The sequence below is a fragment of the Bidens hawaiensis genome, unplaced genomic scaffold (genome assembly GCF_021521415.1).
Source record: "Bidens hawaiensis isolate Kalapana, Puna unplaced genomic scaffold, B.hawaiensis_p1.1 tig00020663_1, whole genome shotgun sequence".
Lineage (NCBI taxonomy): Eukaryota > Viridiplantae > Streptophyta > Magnoliopsida > Asterales > Asteraceae > Bidens > Bidens hawaiensis.
The window spans coordinates 297,503-320,475 of NW_027493168.1; the positions used below are offsets into that span (position 1 = coordinate 297,503).

The window sequence follows — 22,973 nt, forward strand, 5'->3', positions numbered from 1 at the left end:
TAAGCAAGATTTTATTTTGGCCTTAAATAAACTTACTAAATTCTTGAATAAATTTCATACACGTACTTTTGGTATATGTTAATTGCATTACAAATTCAGACCACATTTCTAAAATTCGGTTTGAAAAATTAATCACCTGCTTACCTTTGATTATGAATTCTTATTAAATTTTTCTTTACATGTCCCTTTTGTTTAATTGTTACAACCAACTTACTTTGTGTGTAAACTCTTAAAAATGTTTAACTTCATTTTTTTTAAGAGTCAGCTGTTATCACGCGTTATGGATACTGGTGGTTGTAGTAGAAGAGGATTAACCGCATTATCAGATATGTATTCCTTTTTGTTTATACTCAGGTAGTGATATTCTAGAGTAAATAAAAAACTTTTGTTAACAACTCATTTTAAACGACACCTACTTTTGTTATCGGCAATTAAGTTATCTGCTAAACATGTCTCAACATAAATGATAACGTTCTGATTCTCAAATCTCACCATCGGCCTCCTTCACTCCCATAGTTGACAACATATGCGACTCATCCAACCCCTCTTCAAGTAGGTCTTCTAATGATCGCCATCTTGATATTTTTTCACATTTCTACATTGACAATGGCGATTGTGAATACGTGTGTGCCTCATGTAGTGCTTTGTTCTGGTATGATGAGCATTTAGTCTCAAGATCTTCACGTCAAAATGTCAAGTATAATCAGTGTTGCAAGGTTGGCACCGTTGTTCTTCCGCTTCCAAGAACACCTTATATAACAATTGTCCATCTTTTCCAGCAGTCTGAATTCATGACAAACATTAGGGCTTACAACTCCGCATTCTTTATGACTTCTTTTGGAGCTAAGGTTGATAATAGTATCAACCAAGGATCTGGTCCTTATGTTTTTAAGATATCTGGCCAGATTCATCACTGGCTAGGTTCTCTTTGTCCTCCTCCAAACCAAAGACCACGTTTTTTACAAATGTATATTTACGATACTGACAATGAAATCTCTAATAGACTTCATGCTTTCACTGATGACACTCAATGTCGTTTAAATGCTGACACTATAGTTGCATTGTCAAACATTCTTGGACACTGCAATGAGTTAGTCAAACTTTTCCGAACAGCTAGGGATGTCATTTCCTCTATAGATACCCCCAGTTTTAGCGTCTGTCTTTATGTCTCTGATAGGAATCGTTCGTATAACCGGCCATCTATCGGCACACTGGGGGCTATTATTTCTGATGATGACGCAACATGTCATCAGTATGACATTGTCGTTCGTCATAAAGATGACAAGGTTCAAATAATAAGCAAACTACACCGATTGTACATGTCACTCCAATACCCATTGCTTTTCCCATATGGTGATAGTGGATGGTCACCGAAACTTTGTCTACGTCTTCCTGTTGGTACACGCGAAAAAAGACTCACTGTCAACATGTATTATACTATGTTCTCCATGACCGACACAATATATACACATTACCATTGAGAGGTGGTCGTCTATCACAACAATACATTGTTGATGCCTACGTGTGTATTGAGAAAAACAGGCTGGACTATATAAGAAACAACCAAAATTTGTTCCGTAGTGAGCTCCTCCAAGGTATACATGATGCAGTACAACGTGGTGATACTGAAGCTCGCGATGTTGGTAAACGCACATTCCTCCCATCTTCATTTACCGGAGGCCCACGTTATATGTATAAGAATTATCAAGACGCGTTGGCTATCTGTAGAGTACATGGTATTCCACAATATTTCATTACTTTTACATGCAATGTGAACTGGCCAGAAATCAAAAGACACATGTCAAATTTTCCGACTTTGAAACCACAAGATCGTACAGACATAATTTCCAGGGTCTTCCAAATGAAAGTCAAATCTTTGTCAGGTTCCTAAAAACAAAAAAAAACTTTTGGTACTGTTGCTGCAGATCGGTTGCTCCTCTTACTATACATACACTCTTAAATTATGTATCACCTTTTGTACACAATTATATCTAACTTCGTCTTCTTTTCCATGATATAATAGACATATACACGATTGAGTTACAGAAAAGAGGTCTTCCCCATTGCCACCTGTTATTGTGGGTAACTCATGCATACAAAATTAGGGACGAATCTGATGTCGACCGTTATAATTCTGCCCAACTTCCAGACCCTTCAATTGATCCTCACCTGTATCAAATTGTTACTGACCTTATGATTCATGGCCCATGTGGTTTGTTGAAGCCAACATCCCCATGCATGTCATCCGGAACGTGCACCAAGAGTTTCCCTAAAGCGTACCAAGAAACCACGTCAATTGACGACAACGGTTATGTACACTACAAACGTCCATCAGACGGTCCCACTATTGTCAAAGCCGGTGTCAAAGTTGACAATAGATTCGTGGTTCCTTATAATCGTACTCTTTCTTTACATTTCGTGGCTCACATTAATGTTGAATATTGTGGCTGGAGCATGCTTATAAAGTATCTTTTCAAATACATATCAAATGGTGCTGATCGTGTCCATTACACAATAACAAGTACGCAATGCCCAACAGACATTTCACAAAAACAACTGTCACGTCTAAATGAGATCCAAAATTTCCTTGATGGTCGTTTCATATGCCCACATGAAGCATCATGGAGAATCTTCAACTTTCGTATTCATGAAAGAAACCCAGCAGTTCAATCCCTCGCTGTTCATTTACAGAACATGCAAAACATTACCTTCAAGGACACCGACCTTCTACATAACGTTTCATCCAACACTTTCAACAGTCGAACCACATTGACAGCATGGCTACATAACAACAAGTACGACAACTCCGGCCATTACCTACGATACATAGACTACGTCACGTAATATTCATGGAGACCACAATCAAAATCTTGGGTAAGACGATCGTTAGACACTGAACCCATTATTGGCAGACTTATTTACATACACCCAAGCTCCGGCGAAACATTCTACCTGCGTATGCTGCTAGGATATCAAAAGGGTTCACAATCGTATGCTTGCATATGCATTGTGAATGGTAATTGCTATCCAACATTTCGTCAAGCATGTGAGGCTCTAGGCCTCCTAGGAGATGACAAAGAATGGTCATCCGCAATTGAAGAGGCATCATGTTGGGCATCCTCTTTAGAATTGCGCGCTCTTTTTGTTCAAATGCTTCTATATTGTGATCTTTCAAACCCACTTGAACCTTTTAACAAGCATTGGCAAAAATTGGCAGACGATGGCCAACATACATACAACATCCGTAACGTATATGATTTAAACCAGTATGTTCTTTATGAACTTGAGATTTTACTCCAATCAAGCCCCTCTTGCAAATCGTTTAAAGATTATGGGCTGCCAATGCCTAACATTAACATGCTTCAACGTCTTCGTAACAAAATACTTATGGACGAAACAAACAACGACAGACAATCATTAGCTGTTGAACACATGATGTCATTACAACTACTTAATCAGCAACAAAGGTTGGTATATGATCATGTAATGCTTGCTATCTCATCAGGACAACAAACCTTATGCTTCGTATATGGTCATGGTGGAACAGGCAAAACATTCTTATGGACAACCATTATTGCTGCACTTCGTTCAACAAGCAAAATTGTTCTAGCGGTTGCTGCCTCTGGTATTGCCTCACTACTATTGCCTTCAGGGAGAACAGCACACTCGAGGTTCAAAATTCCATTAGACATGACAGATGAGTCAACATGCAATATTAAAAAGAACACCCAACTTGCACAACTGATTAACGAAACAACTCTTATTATATGGGATGAGGCGCCAATGAGTAACAAAAAGTGTTTCGAAACACTAGACAGATCTATTAGGGACATATTCAACAACAATCACCTACCATTTGGCGGCCAATCCATGCTACTTGGTGGCGACTTCAGACAAACATTACCAATCGTACCTAAGGCACAAAAACCAGCTATAATAGCATCCTCCCTTCCAAGGTCACACATTTGGCCACACTTCAAAGTCTTCAAACTGACAGAAAACATGCGACTTCACAGACCTAACCTTACGATTCAACAAAAAGACCTTATCTGCTCTTTTTCATCATGGTTAGTAGACATAGGTGACGGGAAAATAGGAACGGTAGACCCTACTGACCCAAACAGTACAAAAGTTATTGAAATCCCTGCACAATATTTGGTACCATACAAAGAGGGTGCATTAACAGACCTCATAAAGTTTATCTACGATAATGAAACTTTAGAAAAACCATCAGCGCCTTCGTTGTCATCAAAAGCTATCGTCTGTCCTAAAAACGAAACAGTACATCAACTAAACTCATCAATCCTTGCCATCAGCCTAGGTATAACACAAACGTACCTCAGTGTCGACTCGATTGTCGCACAACCAGGCGACCGAAACGACCACGAAGCCCTATATCCTGTTGAATATCTAAACCTTCTTAACCTCAACAGTTTATCACCACACATTCTAGAACTAAAGATTGGCGCGCCAATAATGCTTCTTAGGAACCTAAACCCTATTGACGGCTTATGTAATGGCACGAGACTTATCATTACACAACTCCTACCAACAATAATTGAGGCACACATCATGACAGGAAAGTTTATAGGACGTCGCGTCTATCTACCTAGGATAACATTAACACACAAAGACAACGAATTACCGTTTGAGATTAAACGAACACAATTCCCGATAAGACTTTGCTATGCAATGACAATAAACAAGAGCCAAGGGAAATATCTAGACAAAATAGGCATATACCTACCACATCCGGTATTTTCTCATGGACAACTATACGTGGCTTTGTCAAGGGCAACCTCATCACAGTCATTAAAAATTTTAATAGTTCCACAAGACAATGAACAACCACATATCACCAAAAATGTAGTATATACTAATTACCTAGATGAAATACATACAACATAACATACAAACTACAACTATATTTCTGACATATATATTTTCTTACTTTACATACTCATTCACACAGATATGATACCGATACGTATATGTGACATAAAAGAAGGACAAAAGCCAGGAATCATCAACGTTCGGGTACTAAAACAATGGATATCAAAAGGCAAACGTCCAGAGCTGTGCTACCTATTTGTTGATGAGAATGTAAGTAACAAACAACATCAAAAATTCATTATTTCATATTATACACAAGTCCAAATAATCAAATTTATCATTACATTTCAGGGTGATGCAATAGACGCCGTCGCAAAATTAGATAACAAGTCATACTTCGAATCATTGATTAGGCTTCAATCATGCTACAAGATCACCGACTATGTCGCAATCTGGTCTAGAAAGTCAATGTCAGTCACTTCACACACTGCTTCCATACAAATTGGACTCAAGGCTGAATTCGAACTCACATCTGATGACAATATACCGAAATGTTACTTCGATTTCGTAAACCATGACGTCCTAAAGCAACGTGTTGGGTCATGGGAGATACTCACAGGTAACATACACATGATACAAATAAATTCAAAAAAATACAGTACTTAATTACCACTGTTAACAACAACTTCCAGATTACATTGGACGCGTAATCACTAACAAACTGGCAGAAGTAAACATAAGGAATAACAAAGCAGTCGTCAGAAAGATAAACATACAAGACACAAGGTAAACCCCAACACTCTTTCAAACCATTATATACAGCAGCAACAACACATGTAACTCACTTAATTCTCATGTGAAATAGCAACAAGAATGTTCTCATAACCCTTTGGCCAGAAAAGACAGACTTGGTTGACCAAACAACTACCTTCGGGGACATAATCGCAATCACATCAGCAAGAGTCACAGATTATGAAGGTATATAATAAAGTTAAAAACACTAAATGTAACACTGATACATACGGAGAATTAAACGTCATTCATCTATTGAAACAGGTACGCCACAACTCGAGTCAACCCATATCACAGAAACCATTGTCAACCCAACCGGAAACTACTTCCAGGAACATATTGACAGGTAACCAATAAATAAATCCTTCACAACCATAAAACGTTCAAAACTTACACAAAGTTGATAAAAAAAACAGATTGTTAGAGCTACCACTAGATCGACAAGACAACGAACACACAACACCTATAACAATCCGTCAGCTGCTGCAGAAACCACCTCAATACAACCCGGTAAGATATCACATAACGAAAACACAAAAAAGTTTGCTAAAAGAGATGGATAGTACACATGATTTTCTATGTTATTTACATGAAATTAATCAATACTCGGCCTCCGATTTCCATCAATAAATATAATAATGTTATTAAATTTTGGAAATGAATTTAGGTTAACGTTAGCTCTCCCTATACCAACCATAATATCAAAATTAATATACCTAAGAATCACATGTGTACTATTGCTGGATTTAATTGGATTATTCAATACAGCGCAGTAACAAATTACATAACGAAAACACAATAAAGCTCACAAAGGTCGTATGAAATTTGCAACTAAAACTATTTTACATTTGTAATTTAATGATATATCAAACATTTAGAATTTCATATCAATAATAACACATATGAAACAATATAAATGAATCTCAAAACGACTTTCTTCTTTAACAACTTTATATGTCATAACAACATCTAACACTTATGCAACATCAAAGAACTAAATACAGTTGCAACGCAAGAATCATTGAAGTTGAGACCAACCGAAACTGGTATTTCTCACGGTGTTCTGAATGCAAAAAACACTACAGATACAACATAACGGGAAACCAACATTCGCATGCAGGAACCACAAGATTCTTACTCCACACTTCGAGTAAGTATCATAACCAATTATCCTAAAGAAATAAAATACCCCAACAACATACTAATTGACATACAAAACAGGTACTGCCTTAATGCAAAGATCACTGATGACACTGACACAACTGATGCTGTAATATACAATGAAACAATGTTGGATTACCTCAAAACAGATTTCCAGGTGATGGTAGAAGATATGGGATACTACGACTCAAAAACACTACCACCAACTATCTCCACATTGATAGGAATGACCATGAACTATACCCTCACAGTGAGGGGACACAGGTCGGTTATCATCACCAGGATTTCAAAAATACCTCCACACATAGGACAATCAACTTCATCAGCCATAACAAATCTACCGCCCCCAACACCAGCCCCAAAAAACAAAAGACCAACACAACAAACAACAGGTATTAACACAGATCCATTACTATGACAAATCAACATACTAATGCCAACTAAACATTGAATACAGATCCAGGAGAAAAGAAGCCAAAAATGCATTGAAGAAAACAAGCACACGACATTGGCAACACAAGGCCAAATTTTTTTGATTAAAACCACCCAGTAGTACTAGGATATGAAGTAGTTTGCTATGTAAACACTATTGGGCCTTTTGTAAGTAACATGAGAGTACCACCCAGTAGTTTATCATTTCTTTTGTAAAAAAACATGGGTACTAGGATATGAAAAAGCTTGCTATGTAAACCCAGCTGGGCCTTTTGCAAGTAGCATGAGGGTACAAACATGGAATATTAGAATATGAAATAGGTTGCTATGTAAACAATTGAAAAAAAAAATATATCGGGCCTATGACGATCTCTATGTACTATCCGCAGCTCTACCTCCACACCACACCCACTTGCATACATCAACACTGCCGCAAAGCGGCGGGTTATAAAGCTAGTTTTATGTAATTTTTGGGAAAGTTTACTAAGATTGCATTATGAAAACATAATAAGTTATAAGGATATGAGATAAATACTGTATTAGTATCAAAAAACCAATAAAGATTTTATAGAAAAGTGAATACCAAATACTACACCGAATCAGGGCCGGCCCTTAGGGAGGGCTGGGTGGTCGACGGCCCTCCGATCTGACATCCTGCTAGTCCTGAAAACGTTTTTCTCTTCTAATTATATGTGTTTTTATGAAATACAATACGTATATTTAATGTTTAAACTCAATTACATAACAACTAGTTTGGCTAGTGACAAAGGAGTATGACTCTCAATCAAAAGGTTGTGGGTTGTAGTCTCATGTGAGACAGTGGCGGACCCAGAAATTATTTTCTTGGGGGGCGACATCGGGACTTAACACTAATTTTAAGGAGGGCGATCGGGATTTTCACATACGAATAACACTAAAAAATAAAATTTAAGGTGGGCGGCAGCCCCCCTTACTTTCATACTAGGTCCGCCTCTGATGTGAGACATGCTTAAGCCTATTTTTTACAAAAGTTTTTTACACAACCCAAATCATAATAAAGTATGCTCACTTAAAAATTAGATTATTTAAACCCAACAAAATACTCATATTACTTGAGACCCAAAATATTTTTCGCCTTCTCAAAATCAACCATGTATCGAATCTATCGATACATTATCGGAAGTCGGTACCACATATCCCAAATATGTTTATTATGCCCAACTGATTTTCATGTACATTCTAATATATTTATGATCATACCATATATGTACACATGCAAAATAATTTCACGTATTTTTTTTATCATAAAGGCATAGAAAAATTTAAGTCCGCTGAACCAATAAACCCAGCCGCTCATTCACTCGATAGTTATTGCTAGATCAGTGGCGGACCCAGGATTTTTGGACAATGGGGTCCTATTTTTTCGGTTTTCAGGTCGATCGTTGTTCGGGTCGGGTCAAGGCGAAGAAAATAATAAAAAACAATATCATAATAAAAACACTCAAAATACAATGTCATTTGAAACTAATATTACAATTCTTAAAATTCTTCGGTGCGACTTTTAATTTTTGAAAACGAATGAAAGTAGCTCTCTTTCCATATAAAAAATGCAAGCGTCATTCATATAATTTCATCTCTTTAGCTAACTTGATAAGATGAAATTGGTTTTCGTTCGGAAAGATCTCATAGAATGTCTTCCAAATCAATTTTATTAGAAGTATTACTTGAAAAAGATGATGGCTCAACTTCCTTTTCAATAACGATTACATAATTAGCTATAAATTTCAAGTTTCTAACAAAATAAGTCGCAATCTAACAACAATTTGAGAATTTATACAAGACTATGTGTATTATGTCTTGACAAATAACAAGGATAAAATTAGAACTAGACAATGTTTAAAGGCTTACATAACCAAACTAAGCTAATATTTAATATGATTCAATTAAAAAACAGCAAAAAAGGAGCCTAGCAAGGGTCGAACCCGAGACCTTTTGAAAGGAAAGTAAAGGATTTATCATCGGACATATTCAATACTTTTAGTATGGGTTCCAAGTTCTAATTGTTATGGGGTCCTTCAAAAATTTAATATAGCGTTTCTAGTAAATTTTTAAAAATCGTTGGTGTCTCGGGACCCCGATCCACACGTGGGTCCGCCCCTGCGCTAGACTATACTTCATCAATTTAACATTTATCAGGCTTTAAAATCATGAGCGAAATAAATAATTCAACTAAAACCTAACTTTACTCCAAATTTCTGATCGATAAGTTTAACGTTTTAATCCAGTCCTTACTATGACACATTGACAATCAAGGGTTGTTCATAATCCGATAATAATTCAACACATAGCAATGCAGTTAGTATTGGTGTGATATATGTTATTAGTCCCCATTGAAATATCGGTCAAAATATTTATCAACGATACTTGATTGATATATTTCCTTGATATTCCCGATATCCTGATATTTTTCCGCAGTACCTACGTATCATATAAAGTTATTCGAATCGATTTTATACAAGTAAACCCGAATTTGATTCAAATACGAATAAGTTTATCCAAATCAGGTTCTACGAGTTTTATTCGAATTCAAATTGAGTTTCAAAGAATTTATAAATTTCAAATAACCCGACAACAACTCCTTACAAAATCAGGGCATTCTCTCTTTTATGCATGTGGTACAAACCCTCGATGCACCATAGAGAGATCATGACAACTCGAGCACTATCGTCGCATCAAATACTGGCATAAACATAACATATAACATTATTACGATTATTAATAATAATTATTTCCTTCAACAACACACCACCATCGCTATCGCACTTTGCCTTCATTCTTTTCTTCTATAAACCCTTTAATCTTCAAGATTCCAGCTGATTATTTCAACTTCTCTTCAGAAATTAGGTTAATTGGCACCCTACAGTAAGAAAAGCTTTGATCTTTGATTAGGGTTCTTATTATTTTTGGTAAATTTTGGATCTTCGACGGTTAATTCCATCTGGGTATTGTTTATGTTAGGTTTCTTGATCTTGATGATAATTTAGGGCTAGTTAATTTATTATCTCATATGGGTTTTCTTTAGCATTTAATAAATTCAAGATTTTGATTAGGGTTCTTAATTATGGGGTCATCAGGTTTCTTCTCAATATGTTTAATTTACTCTGTAGTGGCTTTAAGTTGTGGAACCCTAATGATGTTTTATAGCCATGAGGTATTTGCATTCTGTCATGGGAATGAAATTGCAATGAAGTTATTGGGATCAACTCCGCACGATCAGTTGTTGATCAAGACTTCGGATTCGTTTTCCGGGTTGCTTTTGTTTGCGGTTGGGATTTTGTTGTTTATGGTGGCGTTTGTGAAAGATAGGGACTTTCAGAGCTTTTTTGCAAAAGGGTGTGTGCTTCTTCACGTTGCCATGGCGATTTGGAGGATTTATTTTGAGAGAAAGCTTGAAGAACTTGATCGTGATTGGATCCGGCTTGTTTTTGGGGATTTTGTGTTGGCACTTTCATGGGTTCTGTTTCTTGTGTATAGTTGGAGAGAAAAATATGATTAGACGAACATACAGTCGATTCAAGACTCGTTCTTGGATTGGTTCAAGATTCGTTCTTGGGTTGATCAAGACTTGTTCTTTATTCAAGATTTGTTCTTGGATTGATTCAAGAATTGTTCTTGGTTCAAGATTTGCTCTTGAATTGATATTGCAGCTTGCACGATCTGTCTTTGGCGACTTTAGAAGAAATGTCTACCGTTAATGGAGATTGTGAAGGTTTTTTTTTTTGTTTTTTCTTCTTGTTTTGATAATTAGTAGCACATGCACATATATTGTTGATTGTGATTTGTAAATCTTTGGGAGATTTTCAAATTTGCTTTCTTTATTATCTTTTTTTTCCTTGTTTATGAAGAACTCGAACTCGTTTGATCTTATTGCGTTCATGTGTTTATCTTATTATTCTAAATATGAATTTCTTGATTGCTGATCTCGTATTTTATTTTTGTGGTTAGTGCCTTAGTTTTTCTGTTAAATGACAGAAAATAATTGACTCTTAACATTGGATTGACTGCGGAATCCATTGTTTTAATGTTTACACTATTTTTCTCATTCCCTCGTCCGAGCTCTCAGCTGAGCTGAGCAGAAAGCTGGTAATGATCAAATTATTAAACTAAAAAGGTCGAAAAACTGGCCAAGCTACGAACCAAATTAGAATTCAGAAACTCATGTTAAGGTGTGGTTTTCTAAGTTATCGACTTTTATGATTTTAGTTATGCTTGTATGAAAATATGTATGATTGAACCGGTGTTAAAACTTAAATCTCCTAAAAGGTGACTTTTATGTTGTAATGTCGTTTATAGAAAATAAAAAATATTAAGGTTGAGTTTTATAGATTGTTGTACGCCAGATGGGGACCTGGTCTTGAGGAATGTGTCCGGCAATTGGAGGGTCAAGGGTACAACATGGCCCCAAAGATTAAGAATGTGAGATGTTGATGTCCTTTGGGGTTTGTGGATGGTTTTGTAATTGAAAATTGATTAGTAGATATACTTAGATTATAAATTATAATGTAAGCTGTGATTATTTATTTTTTTGAATCTTTAGAATGTATTGTGGGCTAACTGAAAATGCCTATAACGTCATGTCACGTCGTTGTCATGTAGATAAAGAGTTTTAATCGACATGTCGTTTAATTATCCTGTTGTAATTTAACTAGTATTTAAATAAAAGAAAAAAAAAAGAATACATAAATGTGTGTGTGATGGTGGAGAGATGATCATCTACACAATCTTATTTTTATCCATTTCATTTGTTTTTGATAAACAAATTCCATATAATCTTATTTTTATCTGTTTTATTTGTTTTTAATAAACGAAATCCATATATGGTATCCATGATTGGGCGATGACCCAAGATGGTAAGGATAAAGCTACATAGATTTAAATATTTGAAGTTTGAATTTTAATTATCTTTTATTTAAATTAGTATTTAATTTGATTTATGTCTCTTTATCATTATACATTTGTCTCCTTAAACACGTTAATTTGTTCCTAAATTGTTTTTTGGGTTGAAGAATTTAATGAATTATTTGATATCTCATGCACTTCAAGTTCTATAGTTTTCTGGTTCTCTTCTCACCCTAGACGATCCTACATGATCCATTTTATTTTAACTTAGACAACAATTTTCATATCTGAATCAATGTTGATCAAAGGGACATGCTAAGAGTAGTTGGTGATTAAGAGAAGCGTCAAGATGAATGCATAATATATGTTTAGTTACTTAACAAATAACAAGGATAAATTTAAATTCGATAGGATACGATACAATTTAAAAGTTAAACTGTAGCAATAAAGTTTTATGATAAACTAAAAATTAAAAAATCTGTATACACATGGAACCTTACTAATTTCTATGCTAGCTCAGTTGGTGATGACAATAAAGATAAGAACTATACTTCCTTCGGGAGGTTGTCAGTTCGAATCCGAGCAAAAAATGTGGGTTTTATTCTGCCCGCGTTATGTCATTACTCTTATGGCATAACAACTGATGTCAAGTGGCATCAGGGAGACGGATGAGGACCCGGGAACCAGATGTTATGTCATTTAGGAGAAACTCTCTGGAATTCTAAACCGGGGTCAGCCATCTTCTGAGCTGCGACCATCTAGCCACACAGTAGACGGTCTCCGTTAAAAAAAAAAAGAAAATACATATTTATATTTGGGAAAATTCCCTAAATGGCCCATTTGAAGAGAGTATAAATTTAAATGACCCATTAATAACCAATATTTCTAAAATGGAACAATAAATATGGACCGGAGCGACGGGATTTAAAAAGATTTTAATCTCGTCTGTTTCGTCCAAATTTAAAGTGAATCCGTCTTTCCCACAAATTTTAAATAATTTTTGTATTTCCTCCAAATTATTGGAAATATTATTTTGTCATTTTCTCTAACACTTTTTTCTCTCTCATTCAACCTCTCTTTTCTTTTTCTTCTTCTTCTTCTTCATCATCATCATCATCATCATCTTCTTTTTATTCATCATCTCTGGCGATTTCTAGTTTCTACTTGTCTGAGGAGAAAGATTTCGATAAACACGGAGTAGCTTCATCGTCAATTTCGTCATCGTCATCATTGTTGCAGAAATCATAGTAATAGTTATCGATCAACGACGAGAAATCTTGGAACTTGACAGTTTTCCGTTAATGAGTTTTCTTTTTATTGCCGGTGATGAAAAAAAAGATTATTATGATGAAGATGAGGAAGAAAAAAGAAGAAAGAGGTTGAATGAGAGAGAAAAAAAATGTTAGAAAAAAGGATAAAATTATTTAAAATTTGGACGGGAAAGACAGGTTCACCTTAAGGGTGTGTTCTGGATTCCTTATTTTCTTCTCCTTATAACTTATTGTGATATAATAAGTTATTTTTGTGTTAAAATAGTGTTTGGCAATATAAATGTCCTTTTCTATTTCTCTTTATCTACTAGGCTAAAATATAAGTTTTCAATAAGTTAGGATTTCCTAACCTATCTCTTTATCAATACAACTTCGCATTACACCCTCATCCCACCATTCCACCCAACTCTTTAACCACCTACCTTTGCCATAAAAAAATGTCATTTTTAGTCATTTTACATCAATAAGTTAAACCAAACACTTTTTTAAAAACAATTTATTGCCTTATATTAATGCAAACACCTAACTGAAAACTCATAATACCTTTATACCTTATCACAAAAGACTTTTTTTCCTTAAATAAGAAATCCAAACACACCCTAATACGGAAGACAAGATTAAAATCTTTTTAAATTCCGTCACTCCAGTTCATATTTATTGTTCCATTTTAAGAATATTGGTTATTAATGGTTCAAACGGCTATTTAGGGATTTTCTTTTTATATTTTGATTATACAACGTGTAAGAGTCCGGATCGTACTTTACATTTGTTTGTGCGGCGTTGAAACGCAGCACGCCATTTGAGTCCCAAATCACCTTCTTCACTTCTTCTGCTTCAACAAAACAAAGGTACGCATCATCTTATCTTATCTTACTTACCCAAATCAATTGGGATTTTATTCTACTCATTTCTTGCTGATTACAATTATGGGTTTTTCAATTGATGAGTTGGGATAACGTTTTTTAACCTAAATTTTGCTTTTTTAATAGTCGATCAATGTTTATGCATCATACCAAATTGGTTGGTTGTTTTTTTTTTTAAAAAAAGTAGGGTTTATGGGGTTTTAGGGATGGTTTGATAGTTCCAAAAAAGACTTAATTTTTTTTCTTCCAAAGTTTAGAGATTGTTTGGATCTATGTTATTCTGTTTTAAGTTTGAATTTATATGGAGACATTATTATTATTATTATTTATTATTATTATTATTATTATTTATTATTATTATTATTATTATTATTATTATTCAGGAACTTGTACTTGTAATCATGAGTGGGTTGCAAGCCCAGGATTTCCCTTTCTGCTTTAAGGATAACAAAAGACCAATCGCCGACCATTGTGGCCGCAGGATCTGAAACAAAGTCAAAGAAGAAGATCTGCTGTGCTTGTCTCGACACTAAGAAGCTGAGGGACGAATGCATTGTGGAGCATGGTGAATCTGCTTGCTCAAAGTGGATTGAAGCTCATCGCTTATGCCTTCGTTCCAAGGGCTTCAATGTCTGATTACTAAAAACAGTGATACCGGTTAGGGGATAATTTTGATGAGCTATAATAGACTATGCCTTTTGCAAGTTAATAATGTATGAATCTTGAATCTGATTACATCTTTTGAATTACTGAGGTAAATCCTCATTTAGACATGTCTTCGTTGTTATACACCAATGGTTGAATTTTAATAATAACGAAAGAGTTCTTGATGTGTGATCTATGAAAGTTATCTTTTCTCTATTTTGACCGCGGCGATGCCATGGATTTTTATCTCTCTTTAATTTGCTTAGCGAAGAATTATAGGCGTAGATCATGACTACTTCGATACATTGTAGAGCTTTGACTTGTTTGTGTGTGATTTCAAGGTATACAAATAATCTCTAAGACTTGCAGTCTGTAGACAATACGATCATAACGTGTTTTAACTTTTGATACCATCGTGCATCTTTAGAATATGGTATACTTACATGCATAATCAAACATAGTTAAGTAAAGTTTCACTCATATAGTACGGTTTGGGGCGGGTGAGATGAGGGCAAACCTTTCCTCTATCTCAGGTTAATATATTTAAACTGCTTCTAATGAGACGCTGGCTCTAAAAAGCCTTACATGTATCTTGAAACATATTTAACAGAATTGTGTTTATTTTTATTAGTGTTCTTTCTCTAGATGTGAACTTTGAGAGAACATTCTAATTAGTGAGATTCTCAGCTGCTTAATATCTGGCTGTTTAATTTTGTTGGTCTGTTTACAATTTATTTTGACTGCTGTATTTTTGTATATGTAAATATCTTACAAATTCTACAGTTTCTAGTGAGTTTTCTTGCAATAACCGCACGCATAAAACAAAAGATCAAATTACACTACAATAGTATGTATATTTGTATAATCATGGACCATGTTACAGTTTTATTGAACCATAGACTATAAGACTAACAATAGCTATTGGGCACCATGAGTTTCAGTTACATCATCATGTAATATTGCTCTAGTGACCACACGTGCAGTTGGTGCAGCTGCAGTTAGCACCACACTTGCACTTGCCATCATTCTTAGCTGCAGTAACCTCCATCACAATAGTCTCCACGGTGCTGCAAATTACATAATATATATCAGAAGATTTTTTTTGTTATAACTGAAATCGTTTGATGACATAAAACATGATCGTGTTACTTACGTGCAGTTGACCTTGTCAACGCAGTCACAGGTGCTATAGGTAGACATGGTTAATTTATAATATGAAGTGGCAAAGGCGGAACTCTAGACTAAGAAACTATGAAAGATTATTTGACTTTGCTGTATTTTTTAAAATTTGTGCAAAGTCTGGTATTTATAGATGTGGTGGTCATTGGGGCCCATCAATATGGAATCTGCATAATGGTTGTTTCTTGCTAGACCATCCAAGGGGTATGGTACTTCCTGAGAAAGTGAGAATATGTTCTTTGCAATATGAACATCTTTGCAGATATTTGCATAGGTTTATATATATATTTTTTAATTTCTTTTTTTGTGGTTTTTGTTGAAGTATAGTCTCATTTTCATATTCGTTTAATTTTTATTTTGGAATAGTTAGGCCGCTGCATTGGATGGTTAGTATTCGAGGCGTGATAGGGCTAGAGTTTTAGAAGAAAATATATTGTTTTAATCTTTTCAACGAGTCACACACTCACATGTTTCGGTTTTATCATGTCTATCAAGATAATTTTAAACTTGGTCATCGAATTTTTTTACTGTGAACCCTTGTTTCTTAAAAATGCGTAAAATATAATTACAGATTTAACTGGCTTATTATCAACTAAAGTTCTCTTTAATGAAAGCTTAATGACCATGTCGTAGTTTGTGCACCCGCATCTGATTGTTGTTTGTAGTTGCTTTGATAGTCTCGGGTGATCTACTACTAATCCAGTAAACTAAGCTCTTACCCTACTTGATCTGTTAGATTGCAGTGGAGTTGTTATATAAGGATTATAAACCCAGCAATCCCCTGGAACTATGATTACTTCTACTTAAGATTTTTGTTTGTACATTCAAAATGCTCTTACCATTAATAATATCTCTAAGTTAACTAACATAGTTACATGTATGAAAACTTATTTTGTATGTTTTTAATTATTAAATTATGTTTAGAGTATACCTTAGCTTTTCACTTTTAACAGCAAAAAACCTTTATTAGAGACAAGATTCCTACGGTCACTACAGGCGACCAACGACCACTAACATACTTTATTTTAACATACGCGAACACACATAATAATATTTTTCCTTAAAAACGGATTGTGTTTTAATTGCGAGGTATAACTTTAAAGTGCTTAGTTGCATGAAAAACTTCTAAACAAACACTTAATTCACTTAGAAGCATGTACCTATAACTCAAACAATAGAAAAAGGACAAAAGTTAATAAGCAATATAAGACCGCCTACATCAGTTCAGGGCAATTCTTATTACAAACAGCCTAGTCAGCATGCCACATCAGCTTTCCATTCATTCTTTTCACAAACACTTTTTATCTACAACAATAACATATTCATTCTTCCTACAAACAACCTCATAATTTCCAAATCACCAACATTGGGGACACACCAACCACCATCCTTCACCATCCTTGAGAAAGGATCTTCAAGGATGGATGACCCTCCACAATACATGTCTTTTTTCATTCTTCTAACAAATCTCTTCCACATAAGTCATGGATGGCCTTGATGCGGAAGGTCTAACTGATCATATATCATTCTTAGGCCCTGTATGGAGTCCTTGGTTGCGCGAGGCACCTCCACTCCACCAGTGTACCGTGCTTATTAATAGGGGTCACATATTTTGTCTTGTCATGGACTCATCGTGAGAGTGGCCCCAATTCCCTACTAGTGGTACACTGTTAGCATAAGCACTTATGTTGTAGGAGTAAGACTTTCCTTTTACACATTGTGACTCTCCTGTGATAAGATGTGTAAGTAGACACTACACCTATATGTTTTAGCACTATTGAGTGGATGCGATCTTCCAAACATTTTGCATGTTAACTTACACTCTTCTCTCGTTGATGGTTATCGACCCTTTTACTTTATTCATTATTAACTCTTCATCTATTACACCTCCTATATAACCCCATTCTCAATTAAAATTTCAAAACTTAAGACTCTGTCTTGTTGTATCAATTATCTTGTATCTTAATCATTGCTTCAATTTAAAATATCACATGAGTTTTACGTTAGTTTTCACTTCCTAAACATTTGATGAGGGAATTTTCATATTTTAAATGCTAATAATATGTTTATGTGTTAACTATTTTCATTACTATTTTTGTAAACAATGTAAATGTTAATATTATATATCATAAGATTAATATTACTTGAAAAAAAATTAATACTAATAATAAATAAAAAAATACACCATTTCAAATTAAAATTCTACTCTTATCTGTTAACTAACACAATTTCCTAAAAGAAAAATCAAATTAACCGATAACTAAAATATTACTAAACAAATAATAATAAAAAAAAACAAAGCAGTGTGACTACATTTTAGAAAAATATCATCCAGAAATCGCCAGGAAATTTGCTTCTTTTGTTTATTCATCAGTCTGATTGAATTGGTTTGGTTACACGTATGACCATCTTGTTGACCGGTTAATCACCGTCGATCATCTGAGTTTGACCCATCATTTCTTATTATTTGGGTTTTCACGATTCAATAGTAATACAAAATACTGGTTGTTTTTTTCCGGTTGAAATTGGGTTAAGATCAAGAAACATAAACCCTAGAAAAAAGGGTTTCTTTGATTCTTGCATATAATATTAATAATGGGCTCTTCTTCTGGAATATGCATCCCTCAAAACTCAAAGTAAAGTTTTTTATTTTATTGTGTTTCAGTACATAATTATGTGAGAAATTATTTATCAAATTTTTGAGTGTTAGATTTTTATTATTTTTTATTTTTCAGGAAAAGGGTGTTTCCAGAGGGATCTAATCAGCCTCTAAATCACAAGAATAAGAAGCTTAAACAAATTCAGGTAATTAGTTAATAATATGTTCATGCATACTTTGTTAACGTTTTAATACAATTTGGACTTGATTTGATTCACATATTAAATATGTTTGATAAACAAAGTTCATTCAAAGAGCACTTGTAAACCAATTTCACTTAACAAGTGTTGTCACATTTTGTTGTTATTCATGAATGATCAAACAAGTTCCAAACTTGCTTATTGTTGAAACTGAAGATCAATCTTGTTAAGTGTTAACCATGGCATGAGTTTCTGTGTTTCTAGGATGTAGATGCGGTTCTGTCTTCAAAGGTGCTCAAGTCGGATAAAAAAGGAAAGGTAAAAGTTTTGTTTAACGCTATGATTAGGGGTGTGCATGGTTTGGTTTGGTTTGGTTTGGTTATTAGCCTTATCTCAGATAACCAATCGGTTTTCGGTTTATTCGGTTAATAACCAAAATCAAACTTGGTCTAAAACTTTTACTTATCAATACATGAAATGGAGGTATAGATACAATGAATTGTGGTATATAACATGAAATACTTGAAATGGAGGTTTAAAACTTAGAATATATGAAAACATCAACGGTTCGGTTAATTTCGCTTAACCGTGGGTACATAAAATAACCAATAACCGCTTTTCGATCAATTCGGTTATCGGTTAATTTCGGTCCGGTTTCGTCGATTTTTGGTTTGGTTAACGGTTTGTTTTTTGCTCACCCCTAAATCTATGACAGTCTTTAGGCTTGTAAGTTAATGGTGTTTTGTGTTTTTGTAGGGAGTTATGTCATCAGCACTTGGTGTGATCGAACTAGATTCAGATGGCGGTTTTTCTGATTCGTTTAATGGAAAAGATTACATGATTTTATCTTCTGACGAGTCTGATTCTGAGGACGAGTATGCGTATTTGCAATCTCATTTTGATAACATAGATCTTCCTGCTGGAGTAGAAGCTTCCATTCCGCAGTTTTCAGGTTCTATCAAGAAGAAAAACAAAATGACTTATACAACTGGACCTGCTAATGGTTCAAAAACATCAGCAGGGTCTGGTCTGCGGGTACAAAAGGGTGCAATGAAGGTGGTTCAGTCTGCAAAGAAACAGGTCAAAACTTTGCACCATAAAGGGTCTTCTGGTTCTGTAGGAACTAGTTCTAATAATAGGCACGAGCACGACCAGTTAGAGCATGTGACAGATCATGGGATTGTGGTCCAAGATTCTGGCAACAATGATGAGGTGCATACAAGGTATCAAAACTTTAAAAAGTTTGATATTGTTGAGGATTATTCAGATCATCACTATGCAGGGTCAAGTTCAGCAATGATGGAGGCAAGTCGTGTTTTGATGGATCTTTTTTAATAAAGTTGCTACCTTTAATCCATTTTTCAATTCCTTTTATGTGTTTTATAAAATTTGCAGCCACCTAAAAAATGGGCTAAAAAGATTCAAGACGAATGGAGGATTCTTGAAAAAGACCTGCCTGGTTTATTTTCTTGATTTTTGCAAGCTTTCATTTTCGGTTAATACATGTGGGTTGATTTAACTGTTGATAACGTAATATATGCTATTTGGTTACAGATATGATATTTGTTAGGGTTTATGAATCAAGAATGGATCTTTTAAGAGCTGTAATAGTGGGACCCGAGGGGACACCGTATCATGATGGTCTTTTTTTCTTTGATGTCTGCTTCCCTAAAAACTATCCTTATGATCCACCTGTACGTCTTATTTGTTAGGGTTTGATTATTTTATGCGATAAGATCTAACGGGTGCTAATATTACACAATTCTTTTCAGCAAGTGCACTATCACTCTGGTGGCCTAAGAATTAATCCAAATCTTTATCACTGTGGCAAAGTTTGTTTGAGTCTTCTGAACACTTGGGGTGGTTACAAGAATGAGAAATGGACACCTGGCGTGTCAACTATGTTTCAAGTTTTGCTCTCTATACAGGGTCTGATTTTGAATGAAAAGCCGTATTTTAATGAACCTGGACATGAACGATCAAGTGGCTCTGCTAGTGGTGAAAGAAGATCACTGCAATACAACGAGCGTACTCTAGTTTTGTCTCTTAAAACTATGGTTTACACCATGAAGAAACCGCCAAAGGTATGATCGTATTGGTTAGTTATATGATGCTATCTTTATTTACTAAAGGTGCCAACTTTAGTGTGTTTACTTACGAATGAGTTGTGTGATTTATCTCAAGTGGGTCAAACATGTTAAAGTAAAATATAAGCTGAATAATGAACGGGTCAAATGGGACAAACAATCTGAAAATTGCCTAAATTTACTGCTATGCACGCATCCTTCAAAACTGGTTTGTCTAAACATTTAGATAATTAGTATAATAAAACTGTTTTTATAGTTACTATTAATGAATTGCATAGTTTGTTTTTTTAGTCGATGACGTGTAAGAATAATAACCATTGTGATCTTTATATTTATCCCAAAGTTAGGCACTTGGGGGGCACTTTGCGACATTTGGGGGCTATATGGAGGCATTTTAATTCTTAACCTCGGCATAAGAAGCTTACATTAAGTGTACTTAGATGTAAAACACACCTTTTTTTTCTTACTTATAACTAAAAAAGGGTTTGGCTAGATGTTTATCACAACCCTTAAAATAATCAAAAGCTTAAACTCAAGTGTTGAAAATTGAAATCAGTATTTGTTAGTTCATTCTGACCGTTCGTTTTTGTTGATGGTATACTTCTGTTTTTAATTGATTATTGATTGTTTATTAGTATATGTGTTTAATTTGTCAATTTTTTACCACTGTTAAATTGATTATATATGCCAATTTGATTGTTTACATATTTTAGCGTTTCTAAAACATGAAATACTTCTTTACAATTGTAAGTGGTGATATTTATCATGCTTGATGAACTATTTGTTTAGTTACATTTAACGGTTCAATGTTATTCAATTATCTTTTGTCTTTTGGATGCAGCATTTTGAGGATTTGGTGATTGGGCATTTCCGTAATCGTGCAAAGGGTATCTTAACGAGTTGTAAAGCATATATGAAAGGCGTGAGGGTCGGGTGCGGTGATGAGGGTCAGGTAACGGGTTCACAGGTGTTTAAGAATGATGTTAAAGGGTACGTGAAGACACTTGTAGGAGCCTTTAAACAAATAGGAGTAGTTGAGAATTTGGAGGAGTTCTTGCCGCCAACGCAGAATTTTACTCAGAAATTAAGGGCCTTTTTCCGCATCTAAAACAGATTTTCGTAATTATGTAAATAGCATGGAAGTTTAACCTTGTTTTTATGGTCTACCATTTAGAAAGTATGGCAGATAGAGCTATTAATGTTTAAAAAGCTTGAAGCTTTCGGAGGTTTGGATGAGTTTTAAGTTGACGGTTTTAGATTTTCGTTTTGATTGGATGTTAAAGCTTTCTTAAGTGGTATTATGATGCATGCTGTTGGTTTAGATCTACTTTGTATGCATGTCTTTATCTTGGTGTTTTTATTATTGATGGAATTTGACTCTCTGGATTCGTTCGATCTTGATTTGAGTTTATGAGGTTTCTGGCAACGTCCTTTGATTTCTAGTTCTTCGTTTAATCTGGTGGTCGAAACTCTATGGTGGCAGACAATGTGGATCCATGGTGATTGAGGGTGTGGGACGTCTTCTGTTAATCTTTCAATGTTGTATATAACTAGGTAACTTGTCTAGTATTAACTGAATCAGTTTTTTAGTTATTCAAGTTATTGAGTTAGGCTAATCGATTTTTTTTAAGTGAACTCATATTCAATTTTTTACTTGTTATTGAGAGGTTTTGTGAATAGTACAAAGTATAGTGTTGGTGTGCTAGTGATGGTTTCAAAACTGGAGAAATAGAAAGCTACCACTGAAATAAGATGTCGTGCAAGAGTAAGAATAGAAATAGATACAACATCATAAAACAACATACAGATAACACCGTTGGAAGAGAATAACGCGCAAAGTGCACCTAAGATGTCTACTCAAACTTTGATATTGGACAATATCCTGCAACTCTGAAAAATTGTTGCATATATAAATAATATACATAATAATTTAAAAACATATGCATTTATTAAAATTTATAAGTAGATATGATTCATATAATATTCAGTTCATGGGTTGAATTGAATCTATTAGAAAATACCAAATTCGAAAC

General features: G+C 34.6%; 3 protein-coding genes and 1 pseudogene across 3 annotated transcripts; all 4 read left to right on the plus strand.

Moving 5' to 3' along the window:
• The first annotated feature begins 791 nt into the window (after nucleotides 1-791).
• LOC143561332 (uncharacterized) lies at nucleotides 792-2,844 on the plus strand. Its single transcript, XM_077049450.1, has 3 exons — nucleotides 792-1,429; nucleotides 1,543-1,736; nucleotides 2,024-2,844. Exons 1-3 carry the CDS (start codon nucleotides 792-794, stop codon nucleotides 2,842-2,844), a joined length of 1,653 nt encoding a protein of 550 aa, XP_076905565.1.
• A 7,137-nt stretch (nucleotides 2,845-9,981) lies between these two features.
• On the plus strand, nucleotides 9,982-11,061 carry LOC143561321 (uncharacterized). Its single transcript, XM_077049441.1, has one exon. It carries the CDS (start codon nucleotides 10,319-10,321, stop codon nucleotides 10,751-10,753), a length of 435 nt encoding a protein of 144 aa, XP_076905556.1. The 5' UTR covers nucleotides 9,982-10,318; the 3' UTR covers nucleotides 10,754-11,061.
• A 3,570-nt stretch (nucleotides 11,062-14,631) lies between these two features.
• Nucleotides 14,632-15,315, plus strand: LOC143561322 (cytochrome c oxidase copper chaperone 2 pseudogene; annotated as a pseudogene).
• Nucleotides 15,316-18,577: 3,262 nt separating this feature from the next.
• On the plus strand, nucleotides 18,578-22,272 carry LOC143561349 (putative ubiquitin-conjugating enzyme E2 38). Its single transcript, XM_077049462.1, has 8 exons — nucleotides 18,578-18,690; nucleotides 18,790-18,859; nucleotides 19,118-19,171; nucleotides 19,610-20,158; nucleotides 20,249-20,312; nucleotides 20,408-20,547; nucleotides 20,626-20,937; nucleotides 21,782-22,272. Exons 1-8 carry the CDS (start codon nucleotides 18,650-18,652, stop codon nucleotides 22,046-22,048), a joined length of 1,497 nt encoding a protein of 498 aa, XP_076905577.1. The 5' UTR covers nucleotides 18,578-18,649; the 3' UTR covers nucleotides 22,049-22,272.
• The last annotated feature ends 701 nt before the right edge of the window (nucleotides 22,273-22,973 follow it).

Bases quoted from the DNA above. Each gene is read 5' to 3' on its own strand.
- LOC143561349 (XM_077049462.1), top strand. From the start codon at position 18,650: ATGGGCTCTTCTTCTGGAATATGCATCCCTCAAAACTCAAA. The intron at 18,691-18,789 runs GTAAAGTTTTTT...TTTATTTTTCAG, and splicing joins TGCATCCCTCAAAACTCAAA to GAAAAGGGTGTTTCCAGAGG. The intron at 20,938-21,781 runs GTATGATCGTAT...TTTTGGATGCAG, and splicing joins CCATGAAGAAACCGCCAAAG to CATTTTGAGGATTTGGTGAT.
- LOC143561321 (XM_077049441.1), top strand. From the start codon at position 10,319: ATGGGGTCATCAGGTTTCTTCTCAATATGTTTAATTTACTCTGTAGTG.
- LOC143561332 (XM_077049450.1), top strand. From the start codon at position 792: ATGACAAACATTAGGGCTTACAACTCCGCATTCTTTATGACTTCTTTT. The intron at 1,430-1,542 runs GTATTATACTAT...TGAGAAAAACAG, and splicing joins AAAAGACTCACTGTCAACAT to GCTGGACTATATAAGAAACA. The intron at 1,737-2,023 runs GTATTCCACAAT...ATGATATAATAG, and splicing joins GGCTATCTGTAGAGTACATG to ACATATACACGATTGAGTTA.